General features: G+C 40.0%; 1 protein-coding gene across 5 annotated transcripts in view; it reads right to left on the bottom strand.

The window, feature by feature from the left end:
- LOC128878088 (hemicentin-1) overlaps positions 1-19,768 on the bottom strand; it is a 253,712-nt gene that overhangs the window by 36,653 nt on the left and 197,291 nt on the right. For 3 of the 5 annotated variants that reach the window (XM_054125956.1, XM_054125960.1, XM_054125959.1), the window contains 11 exons: positions 18,064-18,242; positions 16,223-16,567; positions 15,076-15,342; positions 14,255-14,611; positions 13,679-13,939; positions 12,828-13,085; positions 10,200-10,217; positions 9,381-9,521; positions 6,709-6,745; positions 2,442-2,851; positions 448-555 (listed from right to left, as the gene is read on the bottom strand). In XM_054125956.1, coding sequence (XP_053981931.1) covers positions 448-555; positions 2,442-2,851; positions 6,709-6,745; positions 9,381-9,521; positions 10,200-10,217; positions 12,828-13,085; positions 13,679-13,939; positions 14,255-14,611; positions 15,076-15,342; positions 16,223-16,567; positions 18,064-18,242 — 2,381 coding nt within the window. The remainder of the gene's footprint in view (positions 1-447; positions 556-2,441; positions 2,852-6,708; positions 6,746-9,380; positions 9,522-10,199; positions 10,218-12,827; positions 13,086-13,678; positions 13,940-14,254; positions 14,612-15,075; positions 15,343-16,222; positions 16,568-18,063; positions 18,243-19,768) is intronic. The other 2 variants (XM_054125957.1, XM_054125961.1) reach the window with 1 other exon arrangement.

Genomic DNA, 19,768 nt, shown 5'->3' with positions numbered 1-19,768 from the left:
GAACGCGTTTGCTAACGACTTTCGAAGTCGACTTTCTCGAGTATTCTCGAACCTCCTATTTTTAACATCCTTTTTTTTTTAATTTTATACGAATCAGGTCACGTATCACGTTAAATTAGGAATATTATTGCTAATCGACTCTTGACTTTTTTTTAATTCGTGTAGCACAACCTAATAAAACGACCTGTAAAATGTCAGGAAAACTTAAAAACTTTCCGTGTATTTAAGAGCCCACGTACCTTTTAATCCTCGATCGTTTTAGTTGATCGCGTGCTCTGGTCGTAATCCTGTACGTGCAAACACCACGCGCCGAAAAAAAAAAGACAGCAAAATTTGTCCATCCGTTGAACGGGTAAAAATCAGCGCAGAGAAAGGAAAATTCGTGTTTAATCGTCGACAGATGCGAACACGCGAGCCATGCGCGTGTTGTACATTTGTGATACGTACCTGCGCCAGGTTTTTTCCGCTTACGGGAAACGTTGCCACGATTCAATTCGCACGATGATTCCGCATGCAATATCCGCTGCCGTGGCGCTATTCTTTTGTAAGTCACAGCTAAGGGAAACACAAAACACAAAACAAAGCAATGACACGAACACATAAAGCCTTTTTTTTTTCATGCAGCTGGCTGTTACGTGCGACATATCGAAGGGGTATGGTATTTTTTTGTTTGTTTAGGACGACTTGCTGGACCAGGGAAATTTGCATGGTTCATTTGTACCTACAAGGGCTGCTGAAAAAATTCTGGAACAACTTCGGAACCTTGACGCTCTTTATGAATTATGTGCCGTTTTTCCTGTGGATCGATGGAAGTAATTTAATCGAAAGCGATTTCATAGAGTTAGTAAAAATCAATTGACGGAGAAACGCGCAGAAGGGAACCATGAATTACGGGATAATAAACAACATTGCAACGTCGATACGCAACAACACGAGGCAGACACGATCGAAAACAAATAATACGACATTACTAAAGGATTATTTTAACATTAATGTGACTGTATCATGAATTTGGAATGAATATTGGAAACTGAATGATGCAATTGCGCTTTGCCACGATATATATATAAAAAAAAAGAGCGAATGAAAATACTCGTTATTTTTTGAGGATTATATACGCGTTATTTTCGTACATTGGTATAGCAATTGTAACATCTACATCTGATGTAAGTAGAGATTTACCAGTAAAAATTACACTTGGTGGATTAACCGCGAGAAGTTTTCATCGTTCCAGACATTTTTCCGATTTTCAAACGCATTACCTCGGGGCGAGCAAAGCCAACGAATCGCGCAAAAGGGGAATAAACAGTATACTTGGAATTAAATCTTTCAAACGCTTTACCAATAAAGGGAATTAAACGGGATTAACGCTGAAAGAATTCGAGAGGTCATGGAAAATATCACACAGAAAAAGCCCTGATGTATGTAAAATATGTGATCACGGGTAATTACCAGATATATCGCAAGATCTGCCCTCTCGAATCCGTTGACGATTTAGTATTGTACGCTTTAAAACGTATTGTAATTTAACAAGCACCGCGGGAGGGTTTAATGGTAATTTATTTCAAAGGATCAAGTGAACTGTTTTTAATGTTGGCAAGCAGATACGCAAACATTATGTAATTTTTCGTTCGAACGGGCAATCGGATCTCCGCGATCCACCCACGCTTATCAAGTATTCAATGTACTTCGATGAACACTGTGAAATTGCAACCGGCCTGTATTTTTAATTAAGCGTATGCGAATCATTTCCACAACAAATTGAAATTTGGTGCGCTTCATTTCGCGACTCATTTTCATATATCGAGCGTTGCGCGATCAACGCGACGACGAGATTCGAGGAATCATTTTATAAACAATGTGTTAGGACCGAAATTCTCCAAATTTCTATGTTGACGGTTCGTGAGCCTTGTAAAGAAAACAATATATAGGGTGTCCCGTAACTAGTGGTGCGAGTGAGTAGGGAGTGATTCTACGTAAAAAATTGAATAAAATTTGTAATTTCAAGTTGTAAAATACAATTGTAGAATATTTCGAAGACCCCTCTGTAAAATTTATAAACTCCAGAGTCGAACGCGATTGAATTTCCCCGGGCAAACCAAGAAAAGCCACCGCCTTTTAATTTGAAAATGCGTTAATGTGATCACCCTCAGGAAATTGTTCGCGTTTTAATTTGCATTCTCCCATGCCGGACAAGCGAGCGTCCGGCGACTCGGGGACAGGCACTGTATAAATATTCAAGGATCGTCCGGGAAGCTGGTACACAAATATGAATTCAAGCTTCCGAATAAAGTCGGACGAAATTAACAGGCGGACAGGGTTACAATTTCCTAGCCCTCGTAAAATGTAGTCGTCAAAGTTTCAGGCGTCTCGTGCCTGCCAACTTTAACGGGACAGTTCTACGGCCACGCTCTCGGCTGGAGGTGTACACGCAGACTCACCTGTCTTCTCTCTGGAAATGCCCGGCAAAGTGGCCTGCTCTTTAAGCTGTACTCCAAACATGGCTTTAATCTTATTAGCCCTGGCAATCATACCGTCGTCATGCAGACTAGAGACGGTCAGACTCCTCCGCGCGTTCTCCTTCCTCCTGCGGAACACTTTGGCTGGCACTTTGACGATCGTCGTTTCCATTAGGAATCGATCGGCCATCGGCTCGTCGCGTCGTCTGGCGATCAGTTCGTTTCGCAGGGTCTCGCTGGCACGAACGCTGAGACCCGATCGCAGACTGTGGCTCCGATTGATGTGCACCAGCACGCCAGGCTTCAACGGCCACCTTGGCGCCGGTGTCGGATGCACAGGTGCCTGGGTCGAGTGCGAGGACACCGTAGGACTCGGTGGCCCACCGTCGGGACTGTGCAACGATTATTTTTCATGCCAGCGATCTAATCGCGTTTACTTTTTTAGTACTGTGTCTTCGGAAACTTTTCCCAAAAAGATTCGAGAGGAAAGGTATATGTCTCGTAAATAACACGTTGACTGCCAGACTGACACGCTTGAAAATTTCTGCTGCGACTAAACTTTGTTTATAGATTATCAGAAACTACATAATCAAGCATTCGTAGTTCAAATATTTCATTCAAATTCATTTTGTTTGACATTTAACTTTCAGAATTAATTTAATTTTATTTTGTTCTTAGGTGAAAAGCGCTGTCACGCATATATGAGTGACGTGGCGATCAACGTGTTGAGAAGGGTTGAGAAGGGTTTAGGATGGTAGTTTCACGGACTCAAGCGTGAAAATAATATTATCGTAATCGAGATCAAAATGTTTAGTTTGCACGTGAGCGAAATAATTGTATTACTGTACCGGTAATAAACAGCTGTTAAAATATTGAGGTGTAACGTCTCGAGAGAGCTTGCCAATTACTAGAAGGGTGGTAAACAAAGCAAATTGAGAAGTATTTTCAAGGCATCGCGGTTCTATAACAAGATAAACTGTGCACATTTAATTGGACTCCTAGTAAAGATAGAATATTGACTTTCCGTTGATCAGACATTTGTTCCGAGGTTTGAGGAAACGCTTGAATAATACAGTAGGGTACAGTATGGACACAGCACTTAAAAAGGTTACTCTCGAAGATAAAACTGAAAAGAAGAATCCTTTTGATTGCTTTCGCTTTGCTTCGCAAGGTACTAAACTATTGAACGTTAACGCGATGCCCGATCCTTCCGAACTTTTTAATTAAAGTTCGAAACGATCGTACCTTCCTTTGAGTATTTTCCAAATAATTTTCCATTTTCATTGCAACAGATTCCGCGAGTTTAACGGCAAAAACAGATTTATTGTTGGGAAAGTCTCTGTAACGCGAAATCGGGTTAATCGATTCAAAAGGTTTTAATAAATATAGAAAGAATCCCGCCGTGCTTCGACGGTTTCCCTGTTTTTCGAACAATAATCCCCCGGTTGAATATCGAATGGTTCGAGAATCCCGGCGCGAAAGATATCCCTGGCGATATTTTCGAAAACCACCGAGAACGGAACACGCGACGCTAAGTTTAGCAATTCAAAATATGAAAGTCACAGTTCCATGATGCTTTGGTAATAAAATTCCTTTTTTTTCGCTCTTCGTACATGATAAATTGCATATGCATAGGATGCAGGGGGTGGCGGCGGTTTATCGAAGGTCACTGTTCGAAATGGGAGTCTATCTCTTTATTTTTTTTACAACTTGTCGCTATTCCTGAGCCACGATTGTTCTCAATACCGATTAGATTTGACTCGAGACGCGACAGGATTAAAATGCATCGATGACAAGTAAAACCTCATGTCGTTCCCGTTGGATTTTTCAACGCTTGTTATACCATCCGCCGGTCTAATAAAGGTACACCGATAATGGTTCAATTTCAACAACGCTTGCTTACTTATTTAAATTCCGCCGTGACGTTAACGAACGTTCTAAATATTCTCGTCGCGTTCGATAGCAGAGCGAGTCGAAAAATGTACCGCCGAAAAGGATTCTTCGTTTCAGGTCACGATTAGAACGTCGGCCGTGTCAATAGGAAAGAGAGAAAGCTTTCCGCTCATCGAGCATGCAACCCTTCACCTACCTTTCACCTCGCAAAAGTGTCACCGCGACGGAATAGAGTGGTGCCATTGTAACGGAGATCAACTGGTACAACTAATCGTCTCTAAATTATGCAACAAAGGGCGCCAGTGGACGCTTTGCATTCGAATAACAAAGAACTTCGCCGTCCTATTCATTTACACGTGCAACCCTTACCTGCCTCACCTCTACGCAGACTTTGACAGTAAACTATTATAAGCCGGAAGTGGTCACTAAATTATGCAACGGAACGTGCATTCAACCGTGGAGGAAGACTGGGCGAGAGACGGAAAGGGAAGAGCGGGAGAGAGAGCGATGTCTCGGCTTCCTGTGAGATCGGAGATTGGAGACAATCTCGTGCACACTACACATATCACGGGGTTGCTGTTACGTTAACTCACACCAATAAAGTCGATAAGTCATGATACCGATGATACGTACACGCGTTAAACGCCCATACACCGTCGAAGATCAGCGTTCATGGGGTGAAAAGTACGGTGGCATTTGGTGATTTATCGTACAGATCGTAACGAGATTAAACTATGAATCTACACATCGTAAAGTTTGATTTGTGTACAAGTTATGCCCATAAGTGGGTCGAATGTATCCCTAAACTAAATTCGACTGTTTCGTACTTTTGACGTATTTTTGTATCAAGTATCATCCGATGTCAGATTGTACAGTCTATCCTCATCCATTCAGTGTGCGGAACGAAAACGTCGGAAACTTTTCCGTGCCACCGCTATCCACCATTCAAGCATGTGAAATCCCGGCTTTACCCTCAAACTTACCAATCACTTATAAATACATCCATCTCTACCTCGTGGTAAACCACCAATAGAAATACACATCGGATGAAATTCCACACCACGTGACAGAATACATTCAGACACCGCATTCAACACATCGGAAACACATTTAAATTATAATACACGATACTTATATATACAGCCAGTCCCATAAGTATTCGTACCCTTTATGTCTATCGAAGAAGTTTGACTAAATTAAATAATAGTTTTGATATCACCAAATCTGTTTCTCTTGTACTAAGTATATAGATCGGAATCGCGTAACACGCCATGCCTTTCTACTAGTTCTGGTCTTCTTAAGGACACAATAATTTTTGAATTTTATTTCGAAGGAGATTATCGAACATTCATACTCGACGAACGAACATTTCCCCGTCGAACAACTGTTTCGTAGTTTAATTTGAATTACCACCCCGATCGCGAAGATGAAGATTTCGGTTCGTGACATGACGGTGTTACAGAATCCTCTTCAGATCCTCGGCTTGTTAAACTGTCGATACGATGAACCGATAATTCCATCGATCAATCGTATAACGAGATTTACCAAGGATGAGTTAGTAACCTGGGACCCTGCGGGCATCGCGGCACAGTAGCACATACAGCCATACATGTACGGTAGACAGTGTTATATACAATGTGCTCCAAATTAATTCTACTAAATTATTAGCATACCGGTAAGCTGTCGTGCGCATGCGGTGGTTTCATAAAGCGAAAAATACGATTACGTTTTCTTCCAGACAAGTTAAAGCAGCCAGCGATGGGATCAAGCATCTCGCGAGTAGGGTTAAGTCTTGACCCGTTAGACTACAACTTCCTGTACGTGTCTCGAGTGTTTCCTTGATACGTGTATTTTTGTCATTTTCTTCGCGATGAAAGATATTCCCTTGGAAATTTTTTAATTACCCTCCAGTTGAAGGATACCTCTCGAGAATTTTAATCGTTTTCTTCCAGAATGATCATTTCTCTTTAAAACTTTCATAATTTAATGTTCATCGCGCCTGAAGAAGTCGACGTCGAAAATCGCCGATAAACGTTAGATTGTGACTTATAATATTTCTTTGAAATTTTCGAAGCTTGGATTCGAGAAGGTTTACCTCCGAGGCACGAGACTCGATCCCATCTCTAGGAAGCACGTCTAATATAGCCACCATGCGGACGCAAACATCAACCGACCAGAAGTTGGGGTAATCTTTCAAAATAAAGGAGATCGGCGGGCAACGAAAGATGAATGGTGAGTGGCGAAACGACAAGAAGAAGAAGAACATCGAGCAGTGTACGAAGGGAAAAGAAGAAAGATAAACGCGAAGAGTGATAAGGGAGAAAGGGAGCGCCGATGGGTTGTATTTCGTACTTACTGTTCGCGTTCCTCCAGCTCGACCACCCGATTACTGTCTGTGTTTTGTTTAGCAAGTCCAAATTAAAAAGTAGAGCAGAAACGAATCAGTTTTTCTGTGTTAGTGGGAGACTACTGTACGAAACCGTTGCCAGCTGCTGTACCTCGAGGACTACGTTCGAATCCGAGCCTTGCGTTTAATTCGGGGTGTTCTTTTGAGTTTCAACTTCGCAGCGGCACGAATTTAATTAACGCCAACTAACTTCCGAGCTGGATCCCGTTAAATTCGCGAGCCACGTGCCGCTCTTGGAACGGAATCTTTTTTTTCTCTACGCGAAAGAACCAATGATTTCGTGGACATTTTTAACGATTCGTTTCTTACGGATCTCTTTCGTTGTTGGAGGTTAAACCTATCAGACCTGGCGTCCACAATTGAGGACACAAAATTACCACACACAAGACACTGTCGTTTAGGACGAATGCCCTTATTTCTGCATATGAAAAAGACCAGTTTTCCTCGAAGACTACACTATTAGAATTTTTTTTTCTCTTTCCCGAACCAATTTTAGCCCGAGTTAACTCTAAAAATTAAATTAAATTAGTACGAGAAAAAAGAATAATTCAGGAATGAAAGGGTTAAAAGAAGTGTAGTTTATGTTGTATCGTTTGAAAATCGTGTTTCTTCGACGATGAGAGAAATAATTGATGTACGGGGAATAACTCGATGTAAAAATTATTTCTTTTATTCGCGGATTCAGCTTTAAGTGTCTCTTCGGAATAGCGGAAGTTATAACTAGAAAAGTTGCCGCGGAGTTATGAACGTAATCTATAGATACTTTGGAATGCGGAACAAGTATGCAAGAAAAGAAAGGGTGTGCTGTACACCGTATAAAAGTTTCATTTAATTATTTCTACATGTAAACCTATCATTTATTTATTTACGACTAACAGCGGTTCAAATACAAATTGAGACTGTACAGTATCATCTTTGAATTGCGCAACAGCAAGAGTGAATGTCAAGGTTCAGTACAGTTTCAAAGATGCGTTGTTAAAGCAGAAAGAAAAATAGTAAAATCGCTGTAACGATAAAATTTAATTTGCAAATTACAAATCAAAGGAAACTCCTCCTCATTAATTACAGAAGCGGTTGATGTTATCTTTATAAATGTCCACGAAGTAATCGATAATATTTGCATTTTTCCTCGTTTTCACAGCAACGCGGCACAGGCTCGTATAATTAATAATTTGTATATGTATATGTACTTGTTTTCACATTCAAATGAGAAATTCGCATTGTCCATCTACTTTATACGATTACGTAACATAATAGACATGCTCTTCTTGTAACTAGCATGAACTATGCGATAATAACAACGTAAAATAATGTATGCAGTGCATGATTTATATGCGAGTCTGGCTGCAGTCATCCGATCACGATACAAAGTTTTAATAACATGACAACTTCGTTACTAACAATACAGATATAGTGGTGCAATTAAACTTTCTTATTACATTTATACAAAAATAACAATCAAAGTTTTATCGATTAAATTAGTGTTTGCATATAATTTTAATCACATTCTTTGTGCTGACACGTCAAGCTTAACATAAAGATTATTATTGACTGTTAAAAGCATTGTTATTACGTAGGGAAAAGATATATTTGCAGCCAGACTTAATGGCAATAAATGTATTTTTACAAACGCGTGATGTTTCGGTGTTTGCTATGACGAATTGTTGACACTTGTTTTCATTTAATTTACTAGCGAGAAACTCGTGAAATGTAACGTTTGTGAATATATATATATATGTATCGTGCAAATCGTTAAAATTTTACGAATGCACGTGTATTCATCGTTATGAATGGTGTTTGTTTTTAAAAGTGAATAACGTAACAAATAGTGCAACACGTGACCTACTAAGGAATGTATTGCGTTGCGTTGCAGGAACTGACTGTCATTACATTTTTTTTTTCATTTTTCAATCTCGATAATAACTGTTCTAGCAAATATGATCTATCGAATTTAATTCTTATGAGGTGGTGCTACGACAAATATGCATTACATGCTTGCTCTTGTCGATACCAACAAAAGAAGCTACTTCGTACTGTATACTGGTAAATTACATTGCTATGTTTACTTTACGAATTTGATAAAAAAAAAAAAAAAACATGTAAGCATAATAATAATAGTAATACATGTAAAATCGGTTGTAGAAATTTATCAATGGGATTCGTATTTGTATCTAAACAACTAATTTATCAATCACCTAAGTTTTGTGTAAAAATTGTGTGAAAATTACTCCAAGATTTTTCTGTTACTACATCGATCAAACTGTTCAAATAATGCGTATTTATCGTAAAGCGACATCCTGAATATAAGTGATGCCCATGTTGTGTTCGATGAATGTGAAGTATTTAGGACAACCACCGTTTATCGATTTATATGATTCTTTTTTAACTTTAGCTATCGAGTGTAGCTATCAGAACTTTGGACTGTCTTTCTTTAGTTCTTTTTCAAAGCATAATTTCTTCAGTTTTCAGAGCCATTACTACGTCTATTAATTTTTGTAATTATTTATACTGTTCATTGCGTGGTTACGATATCGAAGAAAGTCCATTGGATAGTCTACTTCATGCGAATTATTGTGAGTAGCAGATCACAATCACAAAATATGAAACAGAATATAACTTACATTTCATCTGGCTACGTTTGCGTCGGCAGACGATGAAGATCGCCACGCAGATGATTATTATCACAAGTATGAGGACGACCGCAGCCACGATGACGATCAAAAGGAGATTCCCTTCCAATTGGTGCCACCACGGTATATGACCTGGAACAAGCATCATTTGACCAAGGTTAATTCGATACTTTGCACTCGTAATAATCGAGCGGATAAAACAATAGACGAATTCGTCGTCTAGAAATAATATAAATATTCAACGCGATACTATTTTGGTCGAGTAAGTTTCCGTCTCGAAATTTATGGACTTGAAAAATTTCGATCACGTCGACTTTACCGAGATTTCGCGCGATTGAAATTCCATGTTTACGCTGGCACGTATGAGGCTAGTTTTTGCTACGAGAATAACTTGGAAACTTCTATGTCAAACGGGGCAACTTTGGGACTGATCGACGCTATTTCACAGAACTCCTCGGCCGTTGGCAACCGAATAACAGAGTGGAATAGTTGCGATTCAAATGTCACCAGCAGCTGTGAAATAGTATTATAAATGCGAAGCTAAGGCGGGCAATCTCGAGTGCTGGATTTTCATATTTCAACCTAAATTTAATCGTATCTCCTGCTTTGTAATATTTTACACAGGGGCCTATTATCGTGCGAGTTTATATATGTATACGACAAAAGGTCGTCCAACTGATGATGAGCTAATTGCTAATTTAATATGGCATCGCTAAATTTAAGCATGAGACGTACTCCTAGCACTCGAAGTGTTTCAGTTCTTCGAAATATCTTTACTATGTTTAAGATAATAATTAAGGGAAGACTTACTTCTGTGTCCATGGTGAGCTAAGAAGGGACAGAGACTTTAGAACTTTCGTTTATATATAAATAAGTTATTATATTATAAGTTGTCTGTTAAAATAGCCTATGTAGTATCATGCGATATTAACGTATAAAGTTCAACGTTTTAGACTCTTAGATATTTTCCAGTATTTTCTGCTACGATATTTCGTTATATCTCGTCGATATATACGAAATTACAAGATACCAACGAAGCTATTTCTATGAAAATTTTCGTAACGGAACCAGACGATGTTTATAGAGGATTCGTTTAATCGGTCGGATTTTCATATTCTCCCGGGGCAGTATCATTTTCCGACGAAGAAATGATAACACTTAAGGAGTCGGAGGGTAAACGTCCCACTGGAGGGGTTTTGAATTATTTTGTCTATGTGATTCATACGTGAGCATTTCTTTGTCCCAAGGCGTAACCTCGGGAAAAGTGGTTCCCATTTGTCCAATAATATTCCCGTGCAACCGTAAAGATTAGTAAGAAGTTTCACGGAGGAAGAAATGTTCATGGAAATTTGTCTACGACGCGTTTGTAAGGATATCAATTGCATGGAAAAATTTGTTGTCGATTTCGAGTTGGTTGGGCCAGCCTCGAATTATGAAACATGCAAATGACTTTGCAACACGGGAAATGCTTGTATTTAGTTTCGCTTCGTCAAAGCTTTGTGTTTGTTACCAAAGTTGTTTAAAATTCATGTTGCTACGTATTTACATAGAATTTTAACAAAACTATAACTTTTCCATCGTCACGATCCTTGTTCCATTAAACATTCACGCGCCATCTACATGTAATTAACGAATAAAGTGCGAATTTTAATTAAAAGGACTTCGAATGTTGTTCCATTCGACAGGAAATTCGTATCATGGGCGTTAACCTTACAAACACAGTGCCAAATTAATTATACTCCTAGCGATTCAACCTCCAAAATAAATGAGAAATGCAAATCGACGATGTATCGAGTTTAGCCGAATAAATTGAAGTTACGAATTTAATGCAAATAACGACCATCGAGGAAAGATCTAATTTGTGAACTTCAGCTTCGGTGGTTATATGGAAACGTCAACGTAGTTGCGAGTCGCAAGTGTACGTTTCACTTTGAGTTCATTAAACTACAACTGTAAAGTGTCAGGAACGATACTCTACTTCGAAATTGCTTCGGTAAATAATAATTCCTGGGCGAGAAGAATTACATCTATAATTTATTCAAAATGGTCTGAAAAATGCAATATCCAGAGTGATTAACTTTTATCTGAGAAGAATATTAAGTTCGATTGGCACTCTAATCGAGGAAATGAATTTCTCACTCTACGAATGGAGGCCATAAGAGACCAGAGCTTCTTTCAATAATGACTTTCCATGTATTAAAAACGTTACGTTAACGTGTAATGTTTGCAACGTCAATTTGTTATCGTAAATTAAATATTAATTGGTCACTTTCAACGTGAATGGAGATCGATCGCCTAAATCGTCCAATTACTTATGCTTGCCTGTTATAAAAGATAATGATAACGCAGGTGCGACACGCTTTTAAACGATAATGTATCGTTCTCGGGAGAACCGTGTAAATTAGATTACAAAATTAGACCGCGGCCGAATAAAAGCAACGCGATCTGTCATTTTATAGGAAGAATAAGCGGACCAAGATTAAGGCAGCAAGATTTTATGCTATTGTAAGCCTGGTAAAGAAGGTTGTGAAAATGTACCGGCTATATTTCGAAGGGTTCTTTAGTACTTCAATAAAATTCGTAAATCCGTTCTACTTTTCTCGTAACGTGTAACGGGAAACTTGAGAGGAAACTTTTGTCACTGCATTTTTTGAAAGCTTCCCTCAAGCTGCTTTCAGAGGTTTTTGGTTTCCTTAATCTCACGCTTTCAGACTCCCGTATCCCGACAATGTACGTTACACGGGAGTTATAGCCAGATGATGTGATACGAGAATTACGACTGGAATGTAATATCAGGCGACGTGAAATGACTATGGCGACGGAATTCGTTTAACGTAAAAATTCGCACTACTTCGGAATGGAATTTCTTTCATAATTAAATCCTAAGTTCCGAAACCGTAATAAATGATCGCGAGTGCTTGTACTTTCGTTGAAATTGCATTCGGAATAATACACGTATTAAATATAATAATATACGGTAAATGAATGAAAATAAAAGTTACGCATGATTCAAAGCAATTATGCAGGCTCGTAGACGTTTCAGAAGATGGTGCCGAGTGCTACGTATCAAACAATATAATCTGCGTATTTAATACCGGTTGAGAGTTTAATACCAAACTCAATTAACTGAAAATCATTGATTATAGCTTTTAGCGTTCGATTCTGGAAACGACAGTATGCAATTTACAAACTAATTGCAACAATAACGCTTATTCAGGTAAAATAAACATTCAACGATAATACCTGTGAGCTTTTATGCAATTTATAGAATTGATTATTTAGCGAATGGAAAATATTATTTACAAATACAGAAACAGGTGTATAACGAATTGCTGCGTAATCTAAAATTCGAAAGGAAAACAAACAAATGTCGACAATTATTATTAGCAAAACGATACTAAGTCAAATTTAAGCCATTGTGTTATTCTTTCAACGTACCTGGAACGTCCCGTTCGCATGGGGTGGACTGGCCAATAGAATTGTTCGCGATACAAACGTATGTCCGGAAATTTGTCACCGATGTATCGAGTCGAATGTAGCTTTTCCCATTTCGTATCTCGGCGATCTGTTCCAACGTGTCGTTGTCATTCTTCAATGCCCAAACGAAATCGGTCTCCTTTGGATTAGCTATCGCGGAGCACACCACGTAATCCTCGCCGTCTATTCGTTCCTTTTCCACGTGACATTCGGGCTTAACTGTGAAATTGAAAATGTTCGAATTTGGCTGGTTTTGGACGGACACATCGGTGTCACATGAAACATGCACTAATCTAGTATTTCTCAAACTTCACCCTCTCGCTGGCAATCCCGATAAAGGGGAACATTGCTGAACCCCCGAGAATAGAACTAACGCTTATTTAGTTAAAATTATCTCTCAACGTACTTCAAAATTAAATTTTAAACACCGAATGTAATTTCGTAGCAGTTCATTTACGTACTCCCGAGTCAAATTTAAGTCGCTATTTAAATTTTTTAGATGCATATTTAGATATTCATGGAATACGTTAATTCGCGTTTGTACGAGTTTCCTTTTAGTTTTAGCTTTAACGAGTACTCGAAGCTTCGAGGAGCTCTTGGACCATACGATTCGAGACCTCGATCATCCAAATCCTCGAAACAGTTTCCAAAATATCGAGTTGGTGACAGTTATGCAAAGGGAGGAATAAACGACTCAAAAAGACTATCTTTTCCGTAGGAAGTGTTCCGCTTTGGAGACCTAAATCTTCGTCAATATTTGAATGTCACTCGAAACGACTCGAAGCCAGCGGAGCAAATGTTTCTTTACTTACATTGAACATTCATGACCATGGAGATGTTTCTGCTTCCGTGGCGATTCAGGGCCTCGCAGTAGTAAGTTCCGCTGCTCCTTCGCGGCACGGGCACCTTCAAATCGAGAACACGACCTTCGACGATGGTATCCGTGGAGCCCTCCCGAAACCAGCGGAACGTCGGCTCCGGATGCGCCTTCGCGTTGCAGTTCACCGTTTCCGGTATCGTGTCGACGATGACGTTTATTATTTTCCTCGAGATCGTCATATTCTCCGGGGGAACTTGCGGGACAAAAATTTATCATCTGAAGTGGCCGTATTTTATCGTTTACACCCTCGTTTATGGCCGCTCTTCCGTAAAAATTCGAGAAAAAAAAACGAGGAACGTTTAGGTATTTATTTTTGAGAAGGTAAACGGCGCGGAGTAAAGTGATTTATCGCGCCGTATTTGCGCATCGATTTTCGTTGCTTGGTTAAAAGATATCCCACCTCGCATACTAAGCAAAAGGTGGGACGTTTTTTAATCCGCTCAGTCCCGAAGAGTTAAACGATCTCGGAGCCCTCGATCTCGCGGCGGTTAGATTCAACAGGACTTACATTCCACGTGAAAATGAGTGCTGCTTTTGACTCCAGGACCGATGCCGTTGCTGGTGCTCTCGCAAGTGAATTTGACGTTGTCTTCGACCCGGTCGAGCTGTCCGCCCGACCAGGCGGTCAAGTTCCACACCAGGGTCGACTGGATGCTCTCAAAGTCGTTCGTTTGTGGATCGGGCGGATGATGAACGTTCGACAGATAGTATCGATTCGTTTTAGAGAAATCCATGGGAATGCCGTCCTTCAGCCAGGAAATATTGCAAATTGGCGCGCACTCGACCCAGCACATGATGCTAACGTTCGGGGAATTGTACACGTACCCGTGATAAGGAAGCAGTTTCTTGATAAAGGCTGGCGCCGCTATTGACAATCAAAGAACAAGTTCAGCCGCGTTTCCAAACGGGAACGGAGACATTGTTGCTGTCAGCCAGAGATAAGGAAACTCGCTAAATTTTCTACCCCAGAACACGCCTCCGTAATGGACGTTTGTTTAGAAGCTGTTGCTTGAAACCGTCTTTGGTATTTTTCGAGAAAGATTTTTTGCATAGCAAACATAGACAGAAAGAGAAGAAATAATTACCGTAAATTTCCTTCGCTCCGCCATTTCAATTATTTTGCAAATTTACGACACTCCTACGTATTCGTTACCATAATCTAAGAACTTTCTCGCATCGCAAGAATATCACTTTGTACACGAGCAACGTTATTATTCCGAGCAAAACTAATCCTCAGACGTCCAAGCGATTTTAACGTCACGCGAAAGACGTATCGCAGATTTATTCGTGCGGGAATTAGAAACTTTTTCAACTAACTTTACAACTCACCAGACACGTCGATAAACGTGGTGGCCGGATCCCCGTCGCCGGCTTCATTGTAAGCGAGACAAGTAAAGTTCGCTTCAGTTTCCAAATTAACCGATTCGATGGTAAGGGTAGCGTCGTTTTCATCCGGAAGTCTGTGAAGGCCTCGTAACCATTTGAAGCCAACTACCTTTGGGCGTCCTGGGTCCAGGACGAAGCACGTGATGGTCAACGGTCGCTTCTTTATTACCTGCTGAGGTTCGTACGAGATCGAGGCCGGGCCTGGTTTGTCTGTCGTTTGGAACAATAAGGAAATCGTGATTTGTACTTTACAGTTCCACTTTAACAATCTCTAGTTTCTAGTTCGATAATTCGAACACAGTGGAATAGTTTGGTTGGCGGATATGGTGTCCGCTACCTGTTCGCGTAATAATTAACCTATTCACTGTCAACTACGAGATATCTCGTAGATTCTCGTAGATTGCAATTACAAACTAATTGGAATAATATTAAGTTTGAGTAACAATTGGCAATTACTCAAAGGATAAGTTTATAGGCTTTTGGGGCACGAATTATTGCAAAAGTAAATCGTAAATTTTCTTTTTAAAACAATAAAATTTAATATCACTTCTTTATTATCAAAATAATAACCTAGATTACGTATCTGTAATAAATCTTGGGGTCCAAGGCAAAACTGATTAAGTTAAAAGGTGAATATGTTAAAAGGTCGTTGATGAATTTTTTAGAGAGACACCGAGATAGGGTAGGTATTTTGATATCGACTATATAGGACTGTTATCTTTGAAATATTAGTGTGAACGTTTCAGGTCAAAAGGCGTGTAACTATTCGAGAATTCGGTCTGGCAATTCTGAATATCCAATTAAATCGTTTCACGTGTAGACCAGAAACATATATTCCGAATAAGGAAGCTTGGTTAAATCAGCAACGAAGGTACGCCTCTGAAATGTCTACTTTAGCAGTTCTGACAAGTCCGAGAAAATTCTCGGGGAACCTTCTCACCGTGTTCCATTTTCGACGACCCGAAGCGTCCTCACCTGTGAATCTTTACAAGGCAGAAAATAATTTAGATCAACGGACTGAAAAGTCTCCGAATGCGGGACCCGCCAGAAAAAAGATTGGATCGAGGGATTAAAAATTAAAGGAGCTCACAATGGACTATAACAGGCGCACTCGGCGAAAGTGGTCCCCAGCCAGCGTCGTTTCTGCCCTCGCAAGAGTAGTTCCCGTGAAAGGAACGTCCCACTGCTTCCAACAGCAACTTGCTCGGATCGATATCGCAGAAAATTAAAGATTCCTCGGTGGTCGTGGTGGTCGCGGTGCTATTTCTCGTGCAATCCGGAAGTTCTTTCAGCAGGTGCCCGTCCAAATACCATCGGACCGCGGTCAGGCTCGCTGGATTTCCAGAAGCAACTTCGCAGGTCAAAGAGACGTTCAAACGGTCCGCCTCGTTTACAGGTGCCTCCGGATCCATTATCACTTCGACCACAGGTTTATCTGAGGGCAAACAAACAACCAGAGCGTGAGACGATGGATTATGATCGATTCCTTCGTGGCTCTGGGCTAGGTCTGCCTTAAAATTGGTTCGCGAATTTTTCTTTTAGCCTGTTCTTCATTGAAAGCACCTTATCTGTATTTACTATGCGATGAGGAGCAATTTTGGGTTCGAATGACTCTGGTTCAGATTTAACACACATACATATCGAGTTTCGGACTGCGAACAGTGGTGAAATATGAGAACAATGGTGAAATTAAGATGTTTGTAAGCCTCGGGAAACGCTTGATTTCCAGTATGCACGAAGAAATATTTCTCTGATCCGCTGGAAGCTTCACAGGCCGTTCGACGCGCGTGAAGGGCCCAGTCGATTTAACGCCGCATCAGGTTGGATAAACACGGGAAACAAGACAGCCGGAGAGTCGGGTGCCAGCGAAATACCCGAAGGAAAGTTTCGGGGAAAGGATCCAATCAGCAGATTGCCTGGAACATTTTTTATCCGCGGGGTAATCAAGATTTCAGCAAGTTCAAAACAAAAGAATTCGGGGGAACCGTCCGCGGAGTTTGCTCGGGAACGAGAAGAAGGAAAAACAACAATGGCGGCGCGGCGAGGGAGAAGGTTGGCGAACTAATTTCCTGCGTTCGAATTCTCGGCCCGTTTCATGAATTATTTGAAGAAAATACAACACCCTCGGGCGGTATTAAGCCTGCATTTAGGAGTTTATTGTATCGCCGTCGGGCTTACGGTGACGCGATGTTAACTTTCCAGAAAATGGAATGGTTGACCCACTAAACCAATAACCAGCCGAGGAGTACCTCGTTTAATCCACGACGATACATTAACGCCTCCCGCGGGGGGAATGAACTGTTCCGTTTTGATAAACCCTGGCTTCGTTTTGTACCTTTTTCGCTGCTCCTTTTCTTTGCTTCCACCCTTCGAAAGCGAATAACAGAATATCTCCCGTTCGAGTTCACCGTTTTTACCGTAAGGAGAGAAATCAAACACGGGAGGGGATTTTAAAATAAATTATAATTTAAATTCAGAGTTGGATTAACGCTTGGTGAATAAATAGAGTCGGGACAAGCATATTCTTAATTTCCTTCTATTTCCAGTGAATAATATTTAATGCGTCGGAAAGTATCGCGACGTATTCGGCGCTGTTTCTTTTTGTACGATGCTTGACTAATAGAGAAAGTCCACGATTAACTGTTTGCAGTCCGATGTCGGTAATAGCGACTCGCTATTATACAAAGTTTCTCTGAGGACTCCTTTCAGACTGCGTTCATCGATCCAGCGAAGTCTATTTGGATTTGAATTCCTCTACCAAATGGAACTAATTGCAACGAAACTAACCCGTGTTAATTATCTTCCTAGCTCGGTGGGGCATTGTGCAGCAATTCTTTGACACAAATGGATCTTTTTATTTGGACGTTAGATAGAAAATGAATAGCAAATATATAAATATAATAATGTACAAATGTAATAAATAATGCTTACAAAACACGGAGACCTCAATGATGTCTTCCGAAACGGATGGACCAATGTTATTGTCTAGGATGCATCTGTAAGTGCCTTGATCGCTAGGTGTTGCATTTTTCACGGTGAGGTCCGTTTGCTCCGAAGTCCCACCGTCGTAATGGTCGTCGGTTAAAACTAATTCCTCGTCGTCTCGTAACCTGCGGAACAAAACAAAACGAACGCACAGGGTGTAATTATGTACTACGAAAATACCTTAATTTCGAGTTAGTATTCTTCTTTATACGAAATTATATTTTAAGATTGAAAATCTTTTTATTTTCGAATAGCCGAAATTCATGTACCGTTGTATGGTGAAAAATGCTACGAGGCAATGAAATGGATGGGTAGTAACAGAATAAATATGTCCCGTGACACGGCTTGAAAAGAACAGCAAATAAAAAAGAGAACGCACAGTGTGATATTTCAGCGATCGAGCTGCTCGAAAGAAACGTAATTGGTTGTTGACCGAAGTCACAAACTAGTTACGTATTGGTTAGTAATGATTTTGAACATTTTTAGAAAAAGTATCTACCGCGTTTTTATAATCTAAATACATAACTGCGACCCGATTAAAAACGTACACGTGGATTGATTCCTGGTGCGTCGATAGAACCCTAAAAAGTTACGCCCGGTATTAAATTAACTGTTTTGGATTCGTCGGGTTGATGAGAGATTTTTGTGACAATAGTGGCTCGAATATCGATAGTCGATACCAGGCACGAGCTAACCGCCACCGAGTAATTCCAACAATTGATATCCCGGTGCTTTTGTAATTATTGCATTTTTCCAAGTGTAATCGCGTTTGTTCATTTTTATCGGACCGTGGTTTTGGAATTTCTTTTTCCGGCGAAATACTCACTCGCAAAGCCGACGCTGTGAATCGAATCCTCGCATGCGAGCCGTTACATGCATCAGTGTGAAATATGGTTTTTAGAGCGCGCTACAGAAATATATATAATAAATCATCCCGATAGATTCACGCCTTCCTATTCGGACGTTTCGAATGCTGCTGTTGAGTGATGTACGTGGATACTTGAGATCCCTGCTATTCAAGTTTTCCCTAACGCGAATACCGATTCTATCGTTTGATGACACGTTGATGCATGTGAGAGAAATTAAAAAATACATTTTTACATCACTTTCATTTTCGTCTCATATTTTCACGTTTTTTTTTCTTTTTTCTTTGGGATATATTTCACCAAACAGAAATTGCGTACTCCTGTTTTATACGGCTTATTAACCCTTTGCACCCTAATATCGTTACACGGTCGATAAACAGTTTTACGATTACGTTACTTTGTAACTCGCAACAATTTTTTCTCGTAAACAGCACGGTATACAAACCGTGTAATAGCATCAATTCGAACATTTATTACAAGCTTTTAATCCTTTACTTTAACACTTTTTTCCGATATTTTCAATATTATATATACATGTATTTTTAATATTAATTGAAGCTTTTTAAAAGTTTAACTGGGTTCACACCTCGGAATACTAGCTTTATTTACGACTCGAAGAATTGTTACTGTGATGATACGACTCGCAGGAGTCAGCTGATGAAAAGAAAAAAGTTAACAGGTAATAAACTGCGAGCAGTTGCTTCGAATCCCATCTCAGTTTGCTGCAGAACTGCTCGTATAATTTATCGACTATACGGAGCTTTACAAGTGCTTCGACTAACCGC

This window comes from Hylaeus volcanicus, chromosome 6, assembly GCF_026283585.1.
Source record: "Hylaeus volcanicus isolate JK05 chromosome 6, UHH_iyHylVolc1.0_haploid, whole genome shotgun sequence".
Classification (NCBI taxonomy): domain Eukaryota; kingdom Metazoa; phylum Arthropoda; class Insecta; order Hymenoptera; family Colletidae; genus Hylaeus; species Hylaeus volcanicus.
Note: the sequence above shows the minus strand (reverse complement) of the source record. Positions and strands in the feature narration are given on the sequence as shown.